The sequence below is a fragment of the Dromiciops gliroides genome, chromosome 1 (genome assembly GCF_019393635.1).
Source record: "Dromiciops gliroides isolate mDroGli1 chromosome 1, mDroGli1.pri, whole genome shotgun sequence".
In the NCBI taxonomy this organism is placed as follows: domain Eukaryota; kingdom Metazoa; phylum Chordata; class Mammalia; order Microbiotheria; family Microbiotheriidae; genus Dromiciops; species Dromiciops gliroides.
The window spans coordinates 278470226-278488798 of NC_057861.1; the positions used below are offsets into that span (position 1 = coordinate 278470226).

The following is an 18573-nucleotide window of genomic DNA, read 5'->3' on the forward strand; positions in this document are numbered from 1 at the left end:
AATGCTGTGCAACATGTGTTTGTTGTTGTTTACTCAAGATTTAGTTTCATGACCCCCTTTAGGGTTTTCTTGGCAAAGATATTGGAGCGGTTTGCTATTTCCTTCTCCAGCTCATGTTGCAGATGAGGAAACTGAGGTAAACAGGGTTAAGTGACTTGCTCAGGGTCATACAGCTAGTTAACTGTCTGAGGCCAGATTTGAACTCAGGAAGTGGAACTTCTTGACCCCAGAACCTGTACTTTATTTACTCCACCAATACGAAGGCACTGTTTACTGTGGACTATGGCTAAGTAAAATTGCTAGTCATAGTTGTGGTCCTCACCACCTATGTCTTCTTTGTATTTAGGATTATTTTCTGTGTCTCCACAGACACACAGCTTGATAGATGCTTGCCTGCTGGTTCCTTCTTCTTGCTCTTTTGGTATCTAGGAGTGCTAATGCACAGGACCTGATATCACGTGCAAAAAACTGGAGCGACATAAATATTTGACAATGAATGAAGGAATAAACAGCATTTATTAAGCACTTGCCATGTTCTAGACACTGTGCTAAGTACTGCAGATGCAAATACAAAGCAAGAGAGACTGCCCTCAAGGAGCCTGCATTCTAATAAGGGGAGGCAACACTGTGCTGTGGAGTTTTGACCAGAAAAGGATGTTTTGAAAGTTCCAGGGATGGTGAGTGGAGCAATGGGGCAGTCAGTTGACAATAGTGGAATGGCTAAATAAATCATGGTACTTTAATGTAAAGAAATACTCTAATTTAGACCAACAATGATGAGAAATATAAAGAAATCTGGAAAGAGCTTTATGAAGTAACATGAAATGAAAAGAAGAGAGCCAAAAGAATCATGTTTACTTTAGTGCTGTATGAGACAGAAAAATGAATGAGAAGGAATGAAAAAGGGATACTCATGGGGACTTAGAGGGAGTATCTTTTTGCAATGAAATGAATTAATATAAGCATAAATAATTACTAAGCAAGTTTAGCTTCATGGACATTCAATGTTGTGTTTAGTAAAAATTTTAATTTAAAAATTAAAAAATACATATTTATATATAGTTGGTTCTTTCCAGTTCAGTTATTTGCATTCTTCTTTAACATGGCTTTTGTCCAAGTTTGGGGAAGCTGAGTTACACTTAAAAAGACCCAGTAGTAAATGATTAAAAACACAGGCAAAGAGGTAACATTGATCTCAAATAGGAGCACAAGATTTATTAAAGATTAATCATTGCTAAATATGTGACAAGCTGTCTTGAAACTAAGAGCAGAGGAAATGAACTTTATTTCTTTTTATTTTTTCTCCCTTATAAAATTTGGCCTCAGAGATGATGTTTTCTTTCAAAGGACACTGGGTGACAATTTGGCTTCTAATAACCAAGCCTCTGATGTTACTCCCCTACTTCCCATTTCAGTGTAGCTGATACATATGAGAGACTCTTTTAAAGTTGATGAACTATTTTACTTTCACAGAAATTCACCACAAGCAGGGTTTGTGTCTCTTTTAAAAAAAATCAAACGAATAAACAAATGACTGAACAAATGAACAAATGAATGACTGTACAACAAAACAACTAGCCAATCCCAAAGAGTTCTGAAAAACCAAGGCAAGGCCCTTGCTCAGAATCCTTCCTGACAAGGGTGATGTGTCTGCTCATGCTGAGATTCTGCCCTTTGTGACATCTCTCAGTGACACTTCTTTAGCAGATGCATTGTGATATTCTTCACTGCCAGCATTGTCTCAGTACATGTTGGCTTGATTAGAGACTCTGGGAGCAAAAATCCAAAATGCCCAGTGTCCCGCAGTTCAAATGCAAATGCATAGGGTATTCCACTTTTGTAAGCCCAGTCCATCGAGCTGCCAGAGCTCACATCTGAAAGGAAAAAATGATTAGAATTGTTCATGCTTTTCTTATGAAAGAGCCTGGAAGATATTTAAAATGATGTATGTGCCTGTTTACTAAGCTAGGAATGAATCCTGACAATCTAATTTCATGAGAAAAATCAAGCGATTGTTCCTTTTTCTCAAGAGGGAGTAGTCAGCTAATTTTTGACTGAAATCTATGTGCTCTTACCTGAAGTAACACTTCTATTTACATTAAAAAAATAAACATTTTATTGATGTTTTTATAATAGCACTGTTACTTCCCAGCATGTCATAATGAATAGAATGCTGGATTTAGAGTCAAGTAGACTGGTGTTCAAAGGCCACTTCAGATGCATGTTAGCCATGTGACCTTGGGCAAGTCACTTAAATCCACCTGGCTTAGTTTCTTACCTGTAAAATGAGGAGGTTGGGCTAAATGGCCTCTGACATCCCTTCCAAATTCTTTTTTTTTGTTCTTTTTTGTGAGGCAATGAGGGTTAAGTGACTTGCCCAGGGTCACACAGCTAGTAAATGTCAACTGTCTGAGGCCAGATCCTCCTGAATCCAGGGCTAGTGTTCTATCCACTGCGCCACCTAGCTGCCCCTCATCCCTTCCAATTCTAAATCTATGATCTATGATCCCAGTCCCAATCCCTGGCCCCCAAGCTTTCCCTGGAACAATACAATAAAACAAAAACCAAACCAAAACAAAAACCCCAAACATTGTCCAGGTCTGATGTTGTATGCCTCATTTTGGACATATAAATGACCACCTCTCTGCCCAATGACACTACCCATGCTTTTCAATACCATGGTTACTCACAGAACCATCCAACTTTAGGAGTTGGCCAGTTTCAAGATAGGATGCCACCATTTTGTGAAGGTGATGATTAAATGACTATTGCTTTCCAGTACCCTCAGTTTTTAGCTAAGAGTGAGGCTAGGTTGCCATGCTAGGTCTCTGCAGGTCAGAGGCCCATTGTGGCTACAGGGAGTAGACAGAGACCTAAAAATACAACACTGTGCTGCTTTAAGAGATTTATGTCTGTGGCAATAGCTTTTCATTTTTCGACCCAAGAGGTAGTGAGGTACAGTGGGAAGGGCATGGAGTGTGGAGTCAGAGGACCAAGGGCTGAATCCCTTTACTGCCTGTGTGACCTCATACAAGGCACTTTGCCTTTCTGGCCTTGAGTTCCTAAGAAATAATATGATGGGGGCAGCTAGGTGGCGCAGTGGATAGAGCACCGGCCCTGGAGTCAGGAGTACCTGAGTTCAAATCTGGCCCAGACACTTAACACTTACTAGCTTTGTGACCCTGGGCAAGTCACTTAACCCCAATTGCCTCACTAAAAAAAAAAAAAAAAAGAAATAATATGATGGGTTTGGACTTGATAACTTCAGGGGTCCTTGTCAGCTCTAAATCTGTGATCCTATGAACCCCATAAATGCTATATGAATGCTAGCTATTATTAAATATTTATTGGGAAGGTAATCTAATCTTTTTTGTTGTTGAGGCAATTGGGATTAAGTAACTTGCCCAGGGTTGCACAGCTCTTCATTGTCTGAGGCCAGATTTGAACTCAGGTCCTCCTGACTCCAGGGCCAGTGCTCTATCCACTGTACCACCTACTTGCCTTATATAAAAAATCGTTATATAAAATTTTCTTTTTAAAGGATTGTAGTGATGGAATACTCGGGTGGGTGGGAGGGTGGGGAGAATATAGCTTTAGGATGATCACCCTTCAAACATTTATCCTGGTCTATGAAAATCTGCTCTCTAAATAATTGGCTATCAATAGGGGGCCAATGTGCTTCAGGGTCATGTGCTCTTCAGGGTGAAGAAAATGAGTAGTGAGATGTGGAGCAAGAAGGGTATGATGAAGAGATCTAATCACCAGAGTTGTTAATACTCATTTACTTTCCCTTAGATCACCACAGATAGATTTATCTGCATAACTGCTTTATCTCCTTACAATATAAGCTTCTTGTAGTTGGAGACCATTCTGTTTTTTTAATGTGTGTTTTTATCATTGCATTCCTATACCCTTGAATGTTTCATGTGCTTAATAAGTGCTTATCTGATTGAACTGAACTCAAGGGAAGTCAATTATATTTTTTGTTATTCAGTCTTTTCAGTTATGTTCAACTCTTTATGACCTCATTTGGGGTTTTCTTGGCAAAGATACTGGAGTAGTTTGCTATTTCCTTCTCATTTTACAGATGAGGAAACTGAGGCAAACTGGGTTAAGTGGCTTGCCAGGGTCACAGAGCTAATAAGTATCTAAGACTAGATTTGAACTCAGGTCTTCTTGACTCTAGGCCTAGCACTCTATCCACTGTACCACCTAGCTGCCCTCAATCACATTACTCAGAGACTTTACAGTAAATCACAATGGACCTCTCTCTCTCACACACATGTATGTATATGTACATGTATGCACATGTATATGTACCAGTATGAACATATGTATTTACATGTGACTTTTTCCAAGAGGGATTTCTGAACTGAATTTTGATGCATCTTAATGTCATAAAACACAAGTATTATGGAGCTAGAAGCTTAGGCTTCAAGGGGTCACGTGACTTGCTCAATGTCACAGAGATCATTAGAGTAAGACTTCAAATCTAGCATTATTACCATCACATTATACCTGATCCAAACTTTTCTTATCTTATTTAAGAAAGATTCTCCTCACCACATAGAACACAATTTCTATTGCTGCAGTTCCTGTAGGGATATAGAATTTCATAAGAATCAAGGGAAAAGGGTGAAAATAAAGGGATACTTTCCTAAATGTTGGGTTATTTACTCAGTGATCTTCTCATAGCAGATTTTAGGGCAGTTCAGAAGAACTCCATAAGCTTAGTTGAAGGCTTTCTGCAGTTATAAGATCTCTGTTCACTTTCCATTCATTACTGCATAGAATATGCTCTTCTTTGAAGCTGTTTAAGTTGGTAAGGGGAATTTTTGTCAGAATAATACAAAACTCATTGGACATAAACCTTTTTTTCTCCCTCCTTAGCTAATTCAGCAGCCTCAAATCTCCCTTGAAGGGGCATGTAATTCTCTTTTTCTAAGAACAAGTCAGTTAAAGAATCAGTCCAGGAAATTCCCACATGATACTTACACAAAGTGCTTGATGCAGGCCCATGTCGATAGCGGACCCCATATGCTGAATGAAGAGCAATAACGGCATTATAAGCTGCAGATTCCTGTGTGTGGGAGAACATTCGAATTTCACATTACTAACCTCATTAAGGCTGGAACCTTTAGAGGTACTGACACACTTATGATTCATGCTTTAACAGTTACCATTACAAGATACATTATAATGATATCAAAGTTTGAAATGCTAGAAAAACTACAAGCTTTGCCACCAAAAAGGTTTTAAAGTTCCTTATTATTTGAATTGTCACAACTAAGCATGCAGAAAGTCCTTGTTGCATTGGACTTAAATTCCTAGAGCACAGTTAGAAAAGTATTTTTGAGTGACCTAGTAAATCTGGGTCATACTGGTACATGAATATAGAACTGATTTTTCTTTATTAAGGGAGAAAAAGGAAGACTTCTTCTAAAGATACATGGTAAACCAGGAAGGGAATCAGGCTAGGAAGAAATATCTCTATAAATTACAAATGGATTGATAGCACTCTTCAGGAATAAGGGGAAGATTTTTGCTTGTTTGTGAGTTTGTTGTTGTTGTTTTGCTTAGACCTATGAAAATGAAATCACTGATGTGGGGAACTCTTGGTGTTGGAACTCTCTAAAGTGATGAGCAACACTTCTGTAATTTATAGTGTTAGAAAGAGCTGCCCAAGGCCCTGAGAAGTTAAGTGATTTCTCTGTGGTCACACAGAAAAATATTTCAGAATATGTATATGTCAGAAATAGAACTTGAACCCTGGAACTCTAATATTTCCCAACTATATCCCGCTGCCTCCCAGGGAGTCAATGGTCCATTTGGACTCTGAAACATGGAGCAGTACCATATTTTCAAGCATTTCTAAGCAAGGATGAAATATCTGAATGACATAGAAGACTGTTTCTTTTTTCTTTTCTTTCTTTTTTTTTTGTGGGGCAATGAGGGTTAAGTGACTTGCCCAGGGTCACACAGCAAATAAGTGTCAAGTGTCTGAGGCTGGATTTGAATTCAGGTCCTCCTGAATCCAGGGCCAATGCTTTATCCACTACACCACCTAGTTGCCCCTGAAAAGACTGTTTCTTACAGAGCTGCTATAGGTGATGAACTCAAAATGGGTGTCTGTGTGCTTATTTCAGAATTGCCCCACCATGTGCTCCAGGGTATTCTTCCACTTCCCAGCCAATAGTCTTGCTGAGAAGTACAAGTTGTGTGTTTCTCTGCAAATTCACTATCAGTGCCAGTGGTAGTATCAAAAATAAATCACAGAAATGCTAAAAACTGGAAAAAAAAACTAGCGAAGTTACTAAAAGATCCTAATTGTGTGTAATTCATCATTTAAAGTATTGTAAAACATATGGCTTCAACACAGAGTTTAATGGAGGTGTTATGTGTCATTAGAGGAAAAGAAGTATGTGAATACCAGTACACAGCCCTCCAGTTTCAAATCACCACTGAATAATTTAATACTTAAATTGAACAGCCATTGGCAACATGGTATTACTTACTGAACTAGACTAAAGTGTTTCTGTCTTCAGTTCAAATAGAGAGCTTTAATAATTGCCTACTTGGAGCAATGCATTGTTATGGATATTGGAGGAATCAAAGATGAAACAAGACAGTCTATTTGTCATTAAAGATCTTATAATGAAGTAGGAGAAATAAAAGAAATACACAAGTAACAATAATGTGCCTCTAATATGACAAATGCAAAGAGTTCACACAGAGCAGTATGAGAGATGTGAGATAAGAGAGATCATTCATACTAGAGGAGTCAGGCAAGGTTTTATGAAAGATGAGATATACAAACTGAGTTTTGAAGGAAGGGAAGGATTTTAACAGGTGGAGAAGTGGGGGAATATCACTGGAAAACAAAATGCACACAGGCAAAAGAACGAAAAGATTTGGGAAGACTGAGGCAGCCAACAAACATTTATTAAGCAGTTATATGTCAGGCATTGTGTTAAGTGCTAGCGATTCAAAGAGAGGCAGAGACAGTCTTTGTTCTTAAGGAGCTTACATTTTAATGGTGGAGATATCATGTAAATAAGTAGGTACATAGAAGATAGATACAGAATACACAGAAGGTAATCTCAGAGGGGAAGACAATTGTACCTGGGGAGACTGAGGAAGGGCTCCCTGCTGAAGATGGGATTTGAGCTGTCTGAAAAGAAGGCAAGGTAACTAAGAGTTGGAGGTGAGAAGAGAGAACATTCCAAGCATGGAGGACATTCAATGGAAACACATGGAGTTTGGAGATGGACTATTGTGTTCAAAAAACAGCAAGTAGGTCGGTGGAGGTGGATTTTAGAGGCACGAAAAGAACAGTCTGGTTTGCCTAGAACATTGAGTACTCATGGAGGATAGTATGTGATAAAGGAAGGGGAGGGAAACAAGCATTTATTAAGTACCTGCTACGTGCCAGACACTGTGCTTAGTGTTTTGCAAATATTTTATCATTTGATCGGGATGGAAAGGTAGGTTAGGGTAAATTAAATTGGAGTGGGGTTGTCTGGAATGGGAAATTTGCTGTATATTAGGTCAGCTATGAGGAGCCACCAGAGATTTCTGAGTAGATAGATTGTGGGGTCAGACCTACTCAGGCTATAGTATGAAGAATGGAGAGAATGGAAAGAGCACTGGATTTAGTGAATTGAACCTGGGTTCAAATTCTGGCTCTGCTATTTACCACCTATATGATCATTTCAGATAATTTCTCTCTCTGGGTCTGAGCTTCCATGTTTGTTAATGATGTTAAATGATTGGATCATGTGATCTCTAAGGTCCTTTTAAGTTCTAAACCTTTTGAGCAGGGGACTAAACCTTATGACTGCAGGGGGAGAGAATGGAGGCTGGGAGAATAGATAAGAGCATATTCATTAACCCAAGAATAGTTAACAAGGGTCCGGATTTGGGTTGTGAAAGTGGGAATAGAAAGAAGGAAATGGAAAAAAGAGAAATGTCAGGGCTAAAGTTGATGTGTCTTGCTAACTGATTGGATGTGGAGGGTGAGGTCTTCCTGCTTTCTCTCTCTCTCCGCTCCAATCCATACTCTATTAATCTGCCAGATTGATATTCCTAAAACACAGATCTGATAGTGTCACTTTTTTACACAACCATCTCCAGAGAATTACTATCTCCTCTAGAAAAAAATACAAAGTTCTCTATTTGGCATTTAGATCTCTCCCCAATATGACTTCCACCTTCCTTTACTTTTTTCCCCTTTTAAAAAAATGAGGTTTCCATAGACAAAGGAGAACAAATAACATGATTGTATATGAAACCAGGAACCTGTTAGGTATGGTTTATATATTCTCAGTATTTGTTAAATTTAACAAGGTAGTAAAAATTTCTGTCTCCCTTTCTGACATTTCTTTTTGGTTTTCTTCTGTATATTCCCAAAATGTTTTATTGATATTCTTTTCTTTTTCCATCTCTATTGCTTTTCTACTAACTCCCTCCTTCTCTGCCCTCAAACTTCCATCCACCTATCCAATTATTTTGTATTATAGCCCTCATGTTCACTCTGTTCTCAATATATGTCATTCCTTTGAGGTTTCATATAGGCTATACTCCATGCCTACACTGTAGCTCTTGCTTACCTCTATCGTGTACAACCTCTCACTTATTTCAAAGGATATCTTGGCTGCTACTTCCTACTAGAGTTTTTCCTTAACGCCTCACTTGTCCATGCTGTCTCCCTCTTGAAGCCATTTTGCATTATTTTGATTTACTTTGGATTTACCTATCTATGTACATGCTATATCTTCTTAGGGAGAATTCAAATTCCTCAAGGGCAGGACTCTCATTTCTGTCTTTGTATCCTCATTGCCAAATATACAGCCTGGCATACAGTAGGTGCTTAATGAATATGTGCCAAATTAAATTGAAAGGGAGGAAATTGGAAGAGAGGAAGATATTTCTTGGGAGAGAGATGATGAATTCAGTTTTGAGTTGAGTTTGAGGTGATAGAGAAATGTGATTAATGAATATAGCTATATAAATGCCTGGACTTGCAGTAGTTAGCCATGTGTCTCAATAGTTACAAACATTGGGGGGATCATTACATTCTTTTTCAGGATCTCTTCTCCACCTCCAAACCACCATCGCCAACAAAAGGAATGAGAGATTCATGTATGACTTTAGTAGTTAAGTCTTGAAACGCATGGAGGTTAGGTGATTAGTGCAGGCCACATAAGTATTGTGTCAGATATGGGTTTTGAATGCAGCCAGGCTACCTTTATAGTTTTGGAATATAAATATAAGTATCTCAAGAAAAGCTAAATTCCTAAGCCATTAAAATATCATTAGCTTGAACCTATGCTTTTCTTGATTGACACTAGAGACTGCTATCTCTATGGTGGAAAATTGTTTAATAAGACACTGAGGATGAATGAAGGTAACAGAAGGGTGGCATAGATGTGTGAATAATATTAAAAGTAGGAAAAATGAGATTGTAGTATCCTAGCTCTAGCTGGAACTGAAAGGGACTTAGTTATCAACCAGTCTAGGGGATTTTTAGGTTTTTTTGTGCCCTGGATTTCATAATCAGTCTGGTGAAGCCAATGGATCCCTTTTCAGAATAATGTTTTTAAATATAGAAATAAAATATACAGGATTAAAAAGGGAAAATAAAGATTTTTGAAAATCAAGATATTAATTTCTCCACCTAGAAATCTATCCATGAAGATCCAGGGGAGCGGTCGTTTTCAGACACCCATATTAAGAACCCTTAATCGAATCTAACCCATCATTTACATATATGGCTCAAGGGAAACTGAAAGCAAAGGAAATTAAGTGACTTGCCCAAAGTCATACAAATATTCTTTTTAGAGATGTGATTTGAACCTAGGCCTGTTAACTCCAGAGCCAGTATTCTTTTCACTACAGCAAGATGAAAATAAACACAACAGTGTAGACTCTTGCAGATAAGAAGCTGGACTCTGTAGAAGGAGATTTGAAGAATGTGTATAGAGAATTTACCCTCCATGGGGTCAAATGATGATAACCAAAAAAACCAACAACCCTATATTAACCACTGTAGAGCCTTTGCAATGAGGGCCCCTGAATCTTGGCCAAAGTTAAATATAGTAGAACAAAATGTCTAAGGGATTAATTTTTTATAAAGATAAAAGCCCACTTGGGCATTTGCTAATACTTAATAGGCAAATGCTAATAGTCAAAGTACAAAAGACTATTTTTATTTGGGCTTTTCTAATTAAGACAGTGCAGTGGATTCTTACTAGAACAGTATCCTTGGGATCCACAGCTTAGAGATAAGATTGCTTGATAGGGAATTCCTTTTGATACTTGAGTGGCTAGGTCCCTTTCATTGGGGCACAAAACAGATACAACAAGGACTTTTAGAAAGAAGATCATGGGGGAGGTTGGAAGGGAGCCTATCTCCTTAGTATTAGAAATGTGCATACTAAAATGGACCTATTTTATACTGAATTTGCCTCCATTGCTAGCAACAGCAGAAGATCTTATACCATAAAATATATATTTTTAAAGATTCCATTTTAAAAACTCAAAGTACTTCTCTGTATAGGAGTTTCATTTTTTATATGAACAGATTTTTTTGATAGATATATCCAGGGGATTTGGTAGCATTTACTGAGTAATTAAATCTTATAATTATAATTTACTTTTAATTAATTACAATTGCATTATAAATACAGTTACGATTATTTACCCAATAAAATTAATTACCATCCTGGATATGTGACAGAGGTTATAAAACTAATCAAATCCAGGCTGACCTTTCTCTCAAACTTGTGATAAGAATGCAAATAGGTTGGCAAAGCATATGATTATAGGTAAAATCTATATTAAAATCAGAAAAAGAGCTACAAAGCCCAGCCTTAAACCCCTGCAGAATGCACACACACAAAACCAGACACACACACACACACACACACACATATACATACGAAGTCAGGTACTTACAACACAGCTGAAATTGGGGATTTTTGCATATTTATAAGAGTAGGGGTAGAGCAACATCTGTGCATAAGCATGGAAGGAAAGGTAGGCTGTGATGTGCTTCCTGCGTTTTCGGAGAAAGTGAGCTACGGCCTTCACCTCTGGCTCAGATTCAGGAAAAGGCCCACAGTATGTATCGTCACAAGGGTGAAAGGAAGCCCCTTCATCTACAAGTTGGGGAAAAACACACACACAACAAAGGGGGTACAGAGAAACAAAACTTATCATTGCTAAGGCATGATTTTCTCTTATATTTTCAGAAACAGTTATCACAAAGCAATTCATTCAAATTTACATCTCCCAGAAAATTAACAAAGGACAGAATTTAATTCCTCATGTGCAATGCAGTGGCAGGCCTAATGGTGATTAGCTACTGATTTCTTTATTGATCCAGTATGAAGTAGCCATTCTATCAGCTGCTTGGTCTTTTATTAGGGAATGGATTCTTTTGGGGGGTGATAAAGGAGAAAATAATTTCATCTGATGATGTCGAGCTCATTCTACAAAGCAATCAAACTAATTCCCGTGGTAACAGGTCATATGATGTTACAGAATTTCAGGGACTAGGGATTATAGAATAATAGATTCAGAGCTGAAGGAATCTCAGAGACTCTCCAGTGATGGGTAAATTGCTACCTCACAAAGCAATTTGTTCCATTTTTGTACTGCTCATTATTTGAAAGGTCTTTACATTGAGTGAAAGTATGAATCCCTATAACTTCTACTAATTGGTCCTAGTTCTGCCCCACCATGAAGGCAAAGGCTTGACATTTTGGGAGTAGAAACAAAGAAAGTGGACGGTTCAAGAGGAGAGAGGTGGGATAAGAATAGCATATTGTGCCCAGAGTGCAAGATATTTGGGGGTTATGGTGCTGTCCAGCATATCCTTTCTGAACTGAAAGTCCAGGTTAGGCAGACTGAGGAAACAGCTCAGGTTGACTGCTTGTTGATTATCAGGTGTGGATGGGTCCCCAAGAACCAGTATGTAGGGGTCAGTACTGTTCTAAAGCTATTTCTTCAAAGTGGTCTAGCTAGAGTTGTTTCAAGTTTGACTGTGATGAAGCCACTTCCTTTAGTGCTATGTAAATAAAATGTTTTGGGAGACTTTGAAATTCTCTGATAACTTTTAAATATAATATATTTGTTTTGGCAGTATTTCAATTTTTCTGTAGTCACTAACAATCACTTTTCTTCTTCTCCCATAAAACCAAATCCTCATTTTGCATAACAAAAGGTAAATCATTAGTACAGTTGGGCTTTAATTGGAGTCCATTCCATGGAGAGTGAATGGGGATAAATCTGCAGGAGCCATCCTATGGAGGGAGTCCTGAACTCCCTAGACAACTTCTGAAGGGCACACTTGACTCCACAATGAAGGATTTGGGTGCTTTGGGATAGCAAAACCACTCCTGATTTTATCCCTTTGTCTTGTGATGGAATCAGGTGGTATTTGCATCTAGAATTTTATCCATTGAGACAGAAGAGCTCCCCACTGAATAGAATTGAATAGGTAAAACAGCTTCCATTTTCTTTCTCTTCCTTCTTGTCTTTGTAAGATGTCTGGCATATAAATCCTTCTCTGAATTTCTCCTGAGGAATTGGAGAGGGATATCTCTCACTAAACTATAGAAATGGCCAGCTACTGGCATATGGCATCCAGCCCACTGCCTTTCAACAGTTAAAGCTGCAGAATGAGAACATATGGGGATTGGGTGGAGAGTCCAGTGGAGGTTAAAGTCAGTATATTGGAAGCTAATGTTTGGGAGGGGGCACAAAAGAGGATGAGTATAAGCATTTTTTCAAGATGGCATGCTTTTTGAGAGGCAGTGATAAAGAGTGGTGGGCACAATTCTCATCAGTGCAGAGCCACATCCATTCCCAGCAGCTTCTCCCTGCTTCTCTGATTTTGATAGTTCTAGCCCCTCCTGGGACTGGGTCTCTTCTTTTTTTTTTTTTAGTGAGGCAGTTGGGGTTAAGTGACTTGCCCAGGGTCACACAGCTACTAAGTGTTAAGTGTCTGAGGCCGGATTTGAACTCAGGTACTCCTGACTCCAAGGCCAGTGCTCTATCCACTGCGCCATCTAGCTGCCCCTGACTGGGTCTCTTCTAAGGAGGAACAGTGGTGTGAGAGCCATAGGTTGAGAGGAAAGAGTAAGAGTCACAGAAGGTACAACTAGTGAGGAACAAATAGCAGCACAAGGGTTTGCTATCATGATGATAGAAAAACACCTTATGATGGCATAGGTAACTTAGATGAAATAGAGAAATCATTACAAAAAATAGAAAATACCCAGATTAACAGAACAAAAATATAGGTTATCTAAATTATCTGTTATCAGAAAAACATGGCAATGACTTTCAGCAAAGGTGTTTCCCATTGACTTTAGAGTCTTTGTTTATTCCAGAACAGGACTGCCTCTTTAAGCAACTCCAAGGACATGAGTCCTAAAAATGTGACCATAACAAATCACTTTTAAAATATACACTTTGTTTTCAAATAATACCCATTATCCATCAGAGTAAGTTTAGAACTGAGCATTCTTTACATATTATAATCCTGATATTTTGTCCAAATTTAGAGTAGTAACTTGAAAATGCCTTACCAAATAGGACTGGTCTTAAAAGGATACACATTATTTAAATCTGGAGTTGAACTAGGGTGATGGCAATATGAGTAAAGAAGAGGAAATGGTTCAAAAGATATTTTAGAGTGTAACGATTGGAATGACGCCACCTGCTGGAGACTTACTGTAGAAGAGCTCCGCCCATGAAGTGAAGGTCTTTGAGGGCAAGACCAGGAGTCTTTTCTTTGGCGTCAGGAAGTGACATTGGCTAGTGGGAGGAAGAAGGAAGAGACTGGTGCTCTGTCTTGCTCTCTTTCCTGAGGACTCCGGTGGAGAAGGGAGCTAGAAATGTGCTCTCCCTTTAATAGATAGGAATCTAGGCATTTTCTTCTCTCTTTACCAAATTCTTATTCTCCTTAATAAATGCTTAAAGTCTAACTCTTGCTAAAGCTTATAATTTATTGGCGACCACTCATTAGATATTTTAGACAGTTTAGCTAGAATTTTAGCCTTTAACAGATGGCTGAGCACGAAGAGGAAAGCTGAACCTCATTCTTCGGATCTTCCGGTTGGGCAAGAATTCCCCTACCCTGTCCCTTAAACTGCTAAGTACTGGCGTACTAGCTGTTTTTTCCCTTTAATTCTTTCAAATGGACCTTTTAACTCCCTAATTACACTAATTTGATTTTAGTCTGTTTAACCGACAAATGGGGGATAAGATCATGTTAATGCTTTGTGTTTTGTGGATTTTAATTGGGAAATATATATTTTTAATTTTGTTTATTATTATTATTATTTTTTTTTTTAGTGAGGCAATTGGGGTTAAGTGACTTGCCCAGGGTCACACAGCTAGTAAGTGTTAAGTGTCTGAGGCCAGATTTGAACCCAGGTACTCCTGAATCCTAGGCCAGTGCTCTATCCACTGCACTATCTAGCTGCCCTGTTTTTGTGGATTTTAAATTTTTATTAGAAGAGCCAGCAAGGTGCTCAGACAAGGGTGCTCCCCCTCTCCCAGCCATGCTTTATCAGAGAAAACTCTGATTTCACTTTTCCAAGTTCTAACACTAATTGTTGCTCTAATTTTGCATGCCTGGAGGCAACAACCCAACCTCTGGAAGCTTTTAATCCCCTAGCGCCTGGAGGCAAAGTGGGGGAAGGGAAATACAGGCCTGAATTCAAAATCAAGTCTGATTCAAATTGCCCTGGTCCCTCCCCTCCTCTCCAGACCCCACTTTCTACCCCTCCCATGGCCAAGCCCATTGCTTCCCCTTAGGGAAGTCCAGAGATCTGATGCTCATGTGAAGCTTTCTCTACCTGCATTTGCAGCTTCAGGCTCAGCCCTTCCCTGGCCTGGCTGTGCTTCTGACTCAAACTTAGAAAGCCCTTTAAATTCCAGATAGGCTCATTTTGTTCATAATTTTGCTAATCTGCTTTTGTCTTTAATTAGTAACCTTCTAAAGCATTTGTATTATGAAAGGACGGACAGACGATATAGAGGGGTTAAAGAAGAAAAACTTAAGCTGAATAAGAATGACAATCATCAACATAGTTCAAGACTCACTTCTTTGCCATGGAAGGGTATATATTTTACAGAAATGTAGAAGTAAGCAGCAAGGTATTGCTATGAGTATTGGGGATTTTAGATATAGGAATCAAAAGTGTTCTGAATTCACTCAGATTAATAATGTCAGTTCAGAGGTTACATAGGATTTCTATGCTATTACATATACATTTTGAAATTAATGGTATGGGTTTATTTTCATAGAGATTTTCATGCTTTTGAGATTGTGTTTTATACTTAGTTTTTAAAACAAGGAGAATATTTGTAAAAGCTTTTTATAGTCATGTGATCAAGTTTATATTTTATAATACTCTTATTAATATTAAGTTCATATTCATTTAGATTTCCTTAATTTGAATTTCATTGTCTTTTATTGTTCCATGTGTATTTTCTTCTATTCTTTCATCTATCTAGTTTTGAAACATTGCAAGATGGTTTTGATTTCATAATACAATGTTAATTCTAGGAGTATTGTGCTCCCATATTCTGAGTTGTTTGTTTTTGTATTTTTTCTCAACTGATTATTTGATCAAACTCTTTAAAGCATTTCCCTGGCAAATTGGTTGCCATGGCAAGTGTAAATTGATTCTAGAAGTATTATTATTATTATTATTATTATTATTTTTTAGTGAGGCAGTGGGGGTTAAGTGACTTGCCCAGGGTCACACAGCTAGTAAGTGTTAAGTGTCTGAGGCCGGATTTGAACTCAGGTACTCCTGACTCCAGGGCCGGTGCTCTATCCATTGCACCATCTAGCTGCCCCTAGAAGTATTATTTTTGATAAGCATATTCCAAAAAAAAAGAGGGGAATATTTGTGAAAGTTTTCTTTTTTCAAAAAAAGTTTTCTTTGAGATCGTGTTGTGCTTTAACTTGTATTTAAATATGTTACGATTTTTCACAAAAGTAATTGTATACTAAGTAAAAAAAGGGGTATTATTTGAAATTGTTGCATAATTATATATTATATTTTGAGTCAAGGTACATTCACATTTTTTGTGATCATTTATTATCCTCAATTTTAAAATCCATATGAGACTTGGATTATGGGAACTTATCATTTAAGATATTAATCGCCTTTATTCTGAGTTATCAGATGCCAGTTGGCCAAGATGCCATCCAATCACAAGAGGAATACATGCAAGAGCAGACACTGAACTGTCACATGAGGGGAGACATGCATGAAGTCAAGGTATGGCCAAGGGAACGGCTTTTGACAAATGTTGAGGTTGGATTCTCTTGGTTTAATATTTTATTCTCTTTTCCCCTACAATATTGTACAGATGGCTGGAAGTATTGATCCCACCCATCTCATTCTTCACCTGGCTTCTATGCCCCCTCCTATATGCCTGATGCCATGGACATCTGAATCCCATGCATCTGATTAAGTCTGACTCAGTTTCCTCCAATATGTTTGGTGGCATGGATATATATTCCATCCACTTATTTTAAGCCTGGCATACTGCATGGCTTGAGCAATAGCTCAAGTGTGGGAATGCTCATATCCCATCATTTCTCTGTTCTTTTATGGTAACCCCCATAATTATCTCAGGTGTCATGATAAATACACTGTTGAATTTGGCCTTGACACCTGTTACCAATTATATTAGATTTTAAAATTTCTCATAATGGCATGAGGATAATTAGGCAGGTGATGCAAAAAGTGATGAAACAAAGATAAAAATTATTTTTAGAAATTAATATCACAGCAATTGTCTTCTCAATTTACCCTCCATAAGGGGGGACTGTAGTAATATTAATTTTATAGAATGTTTCAATTTTTGTTTTATTATATGTTTCATGTATAACAACTAAGTTTCTGAATTCACTTAGACATGTTTTTGAGAACTTTCATTGTTTGATTTGATTATTGACAAAGCTATTTTAAAGTTGTGTTAAGCTCAATTTTGTAGGAAAATTTCCTGGCTTATTACCAGTATCCACACATCAACCCCTGAAAAGACTTCTATTCCACGATTATACCTAGATGACATCTGAGAAAAGACTTTCAGAGACTGTAAATGAACAGTTTTGTTTTTTTTTTCTTTTTCTCTTTCTGTTATAATATACACCATCTGTAACATGTACTCTCTGCAGAAGCCCTCACTTTGCAAGACCAATGTCAAAGTGTCGGTTTATGAGGACAAAAAATTGTCCCTCTGGACAAAACTTTCCTCTCTTCCTTTTCTATATTATTATTAACATATTGTTAGTTAGCATAAGTTATTATATTCTGTTATTTTTGACTGTTTCATCAAGGAAACGTCCCGTTTCTTGAGGAAACAAAGCAGGGAACTGTAACGATTGGAATGACGCCACCTGCTGGAGACTTACTGTAGAAGAGTTCCGCCCATGAGGCGAAGGTCTTTGAGGGCAAGACTAGGAGTCTTTTCTTTGGCGTCAGGAAGTGATGTTGGCTAGTGGGAGGAAGAAGGAAGAGACTGGCGCTCTGTCTCGCTCTCTTTCCTGAGTACTCCAGTGGAGAAGGGAACTAGAAATGTGCTCTCCCTTTAATAGATAGGAATCTAGGCCTTTTCTTCTCTCTTTACCAAATTCTTATTCTCCTTAATAAATGCTTAAAAGTCTAACTCTTGCTAAAGCTTATAATTTATTGGCAACCACTCATTAGATATTTTAGACAGTTTAGCTAGAATTTTAGCCCTTAACAAGAGATAGAATCCATTGCACTCAGGAATTGATTGGATTGAGAGAGGAGAGAATCTAACATAATTTTGAGGTTATAAGACTGGGTTACTGGAATGAATGGTGAGACTGTCAACAGAAATGAAAAAGTTGGGAGGATATGTAATAACTTAAACATTTGGACATGCAGGTAATTAAGAGCAACTGTTTACCTGGAGGAAAATGGCACATTTGATGGGGAGTGTGGGAAATAAAATCTCTCTGGAAAGTTTTAAAAAAGACAAAAAGGGGATGACCAGACTGGTTTCTTTTCTGGTTGTTGTGTAAACTTGAAGTGTTGCTGGGGTAGATACAATCAAAGAGCCATTCTCATCGTATCCTATTGCTTTTGCCCTGAAAAGATGGGGGCTACTATTTATTACAGGGAGGAGAAAGTGTATTAAGAAGGGGTTTCTGAAAGTGATGGAGCAGGGACCCAGCAAGAAGAGAGAAACTTGCTATGAGCAGGTATAATGAGCAGGATCTAGCTGCTGAGAGAGTTAGACTGAGAAGAAAGTCACAGAGAAAGCAACAATAACTTAAGGAGGCCGAGTGTTACTTAAACCTTTGAAAATGGATTCTAAATAAATAGGCATTTTATTTCTTCACCACAAGTTATATAAACTGTGTTCCATTGCAGGGAAAACAAGTTAGCCTTGGACTCATTTAATGATATTGTCTGATAAGCACATTAGGCATTGAGACACTGCTACAGGATATTATGTCCTGGTTTTAATCTGCCGGTGTTGTTTGTCACCCACAGAGTGTCAATACAG

At 38.0% G+C, this 18573-nt stretch overlaps 1 protein-coding gene across 1 annotated transcript in view; it reads right to left on the reverse strand.

The window, feature by feature from the left end:
- Positions 1-1308: 1308 nt before the first annotated feature.
- CPA6 (carboxypeptidase A6) overlaps positions 1309-18573 on the reverse strand; it is a 354688-nt gene continuing 337423 nt past the window's right edge. Inside the window, 3 exon segments of the mRNA XM_043977877.1 lie at positions 1309-1874; positions 4996-5080; positions 10957-11159. Of these exon segments, the coding sequence (XP_043833812.1) occupies positions 1687-1874; positions 4996-5080; positions 10957-11159 (476 nt within the window). The 3' untranslated portion in view covers positions 1309-1686.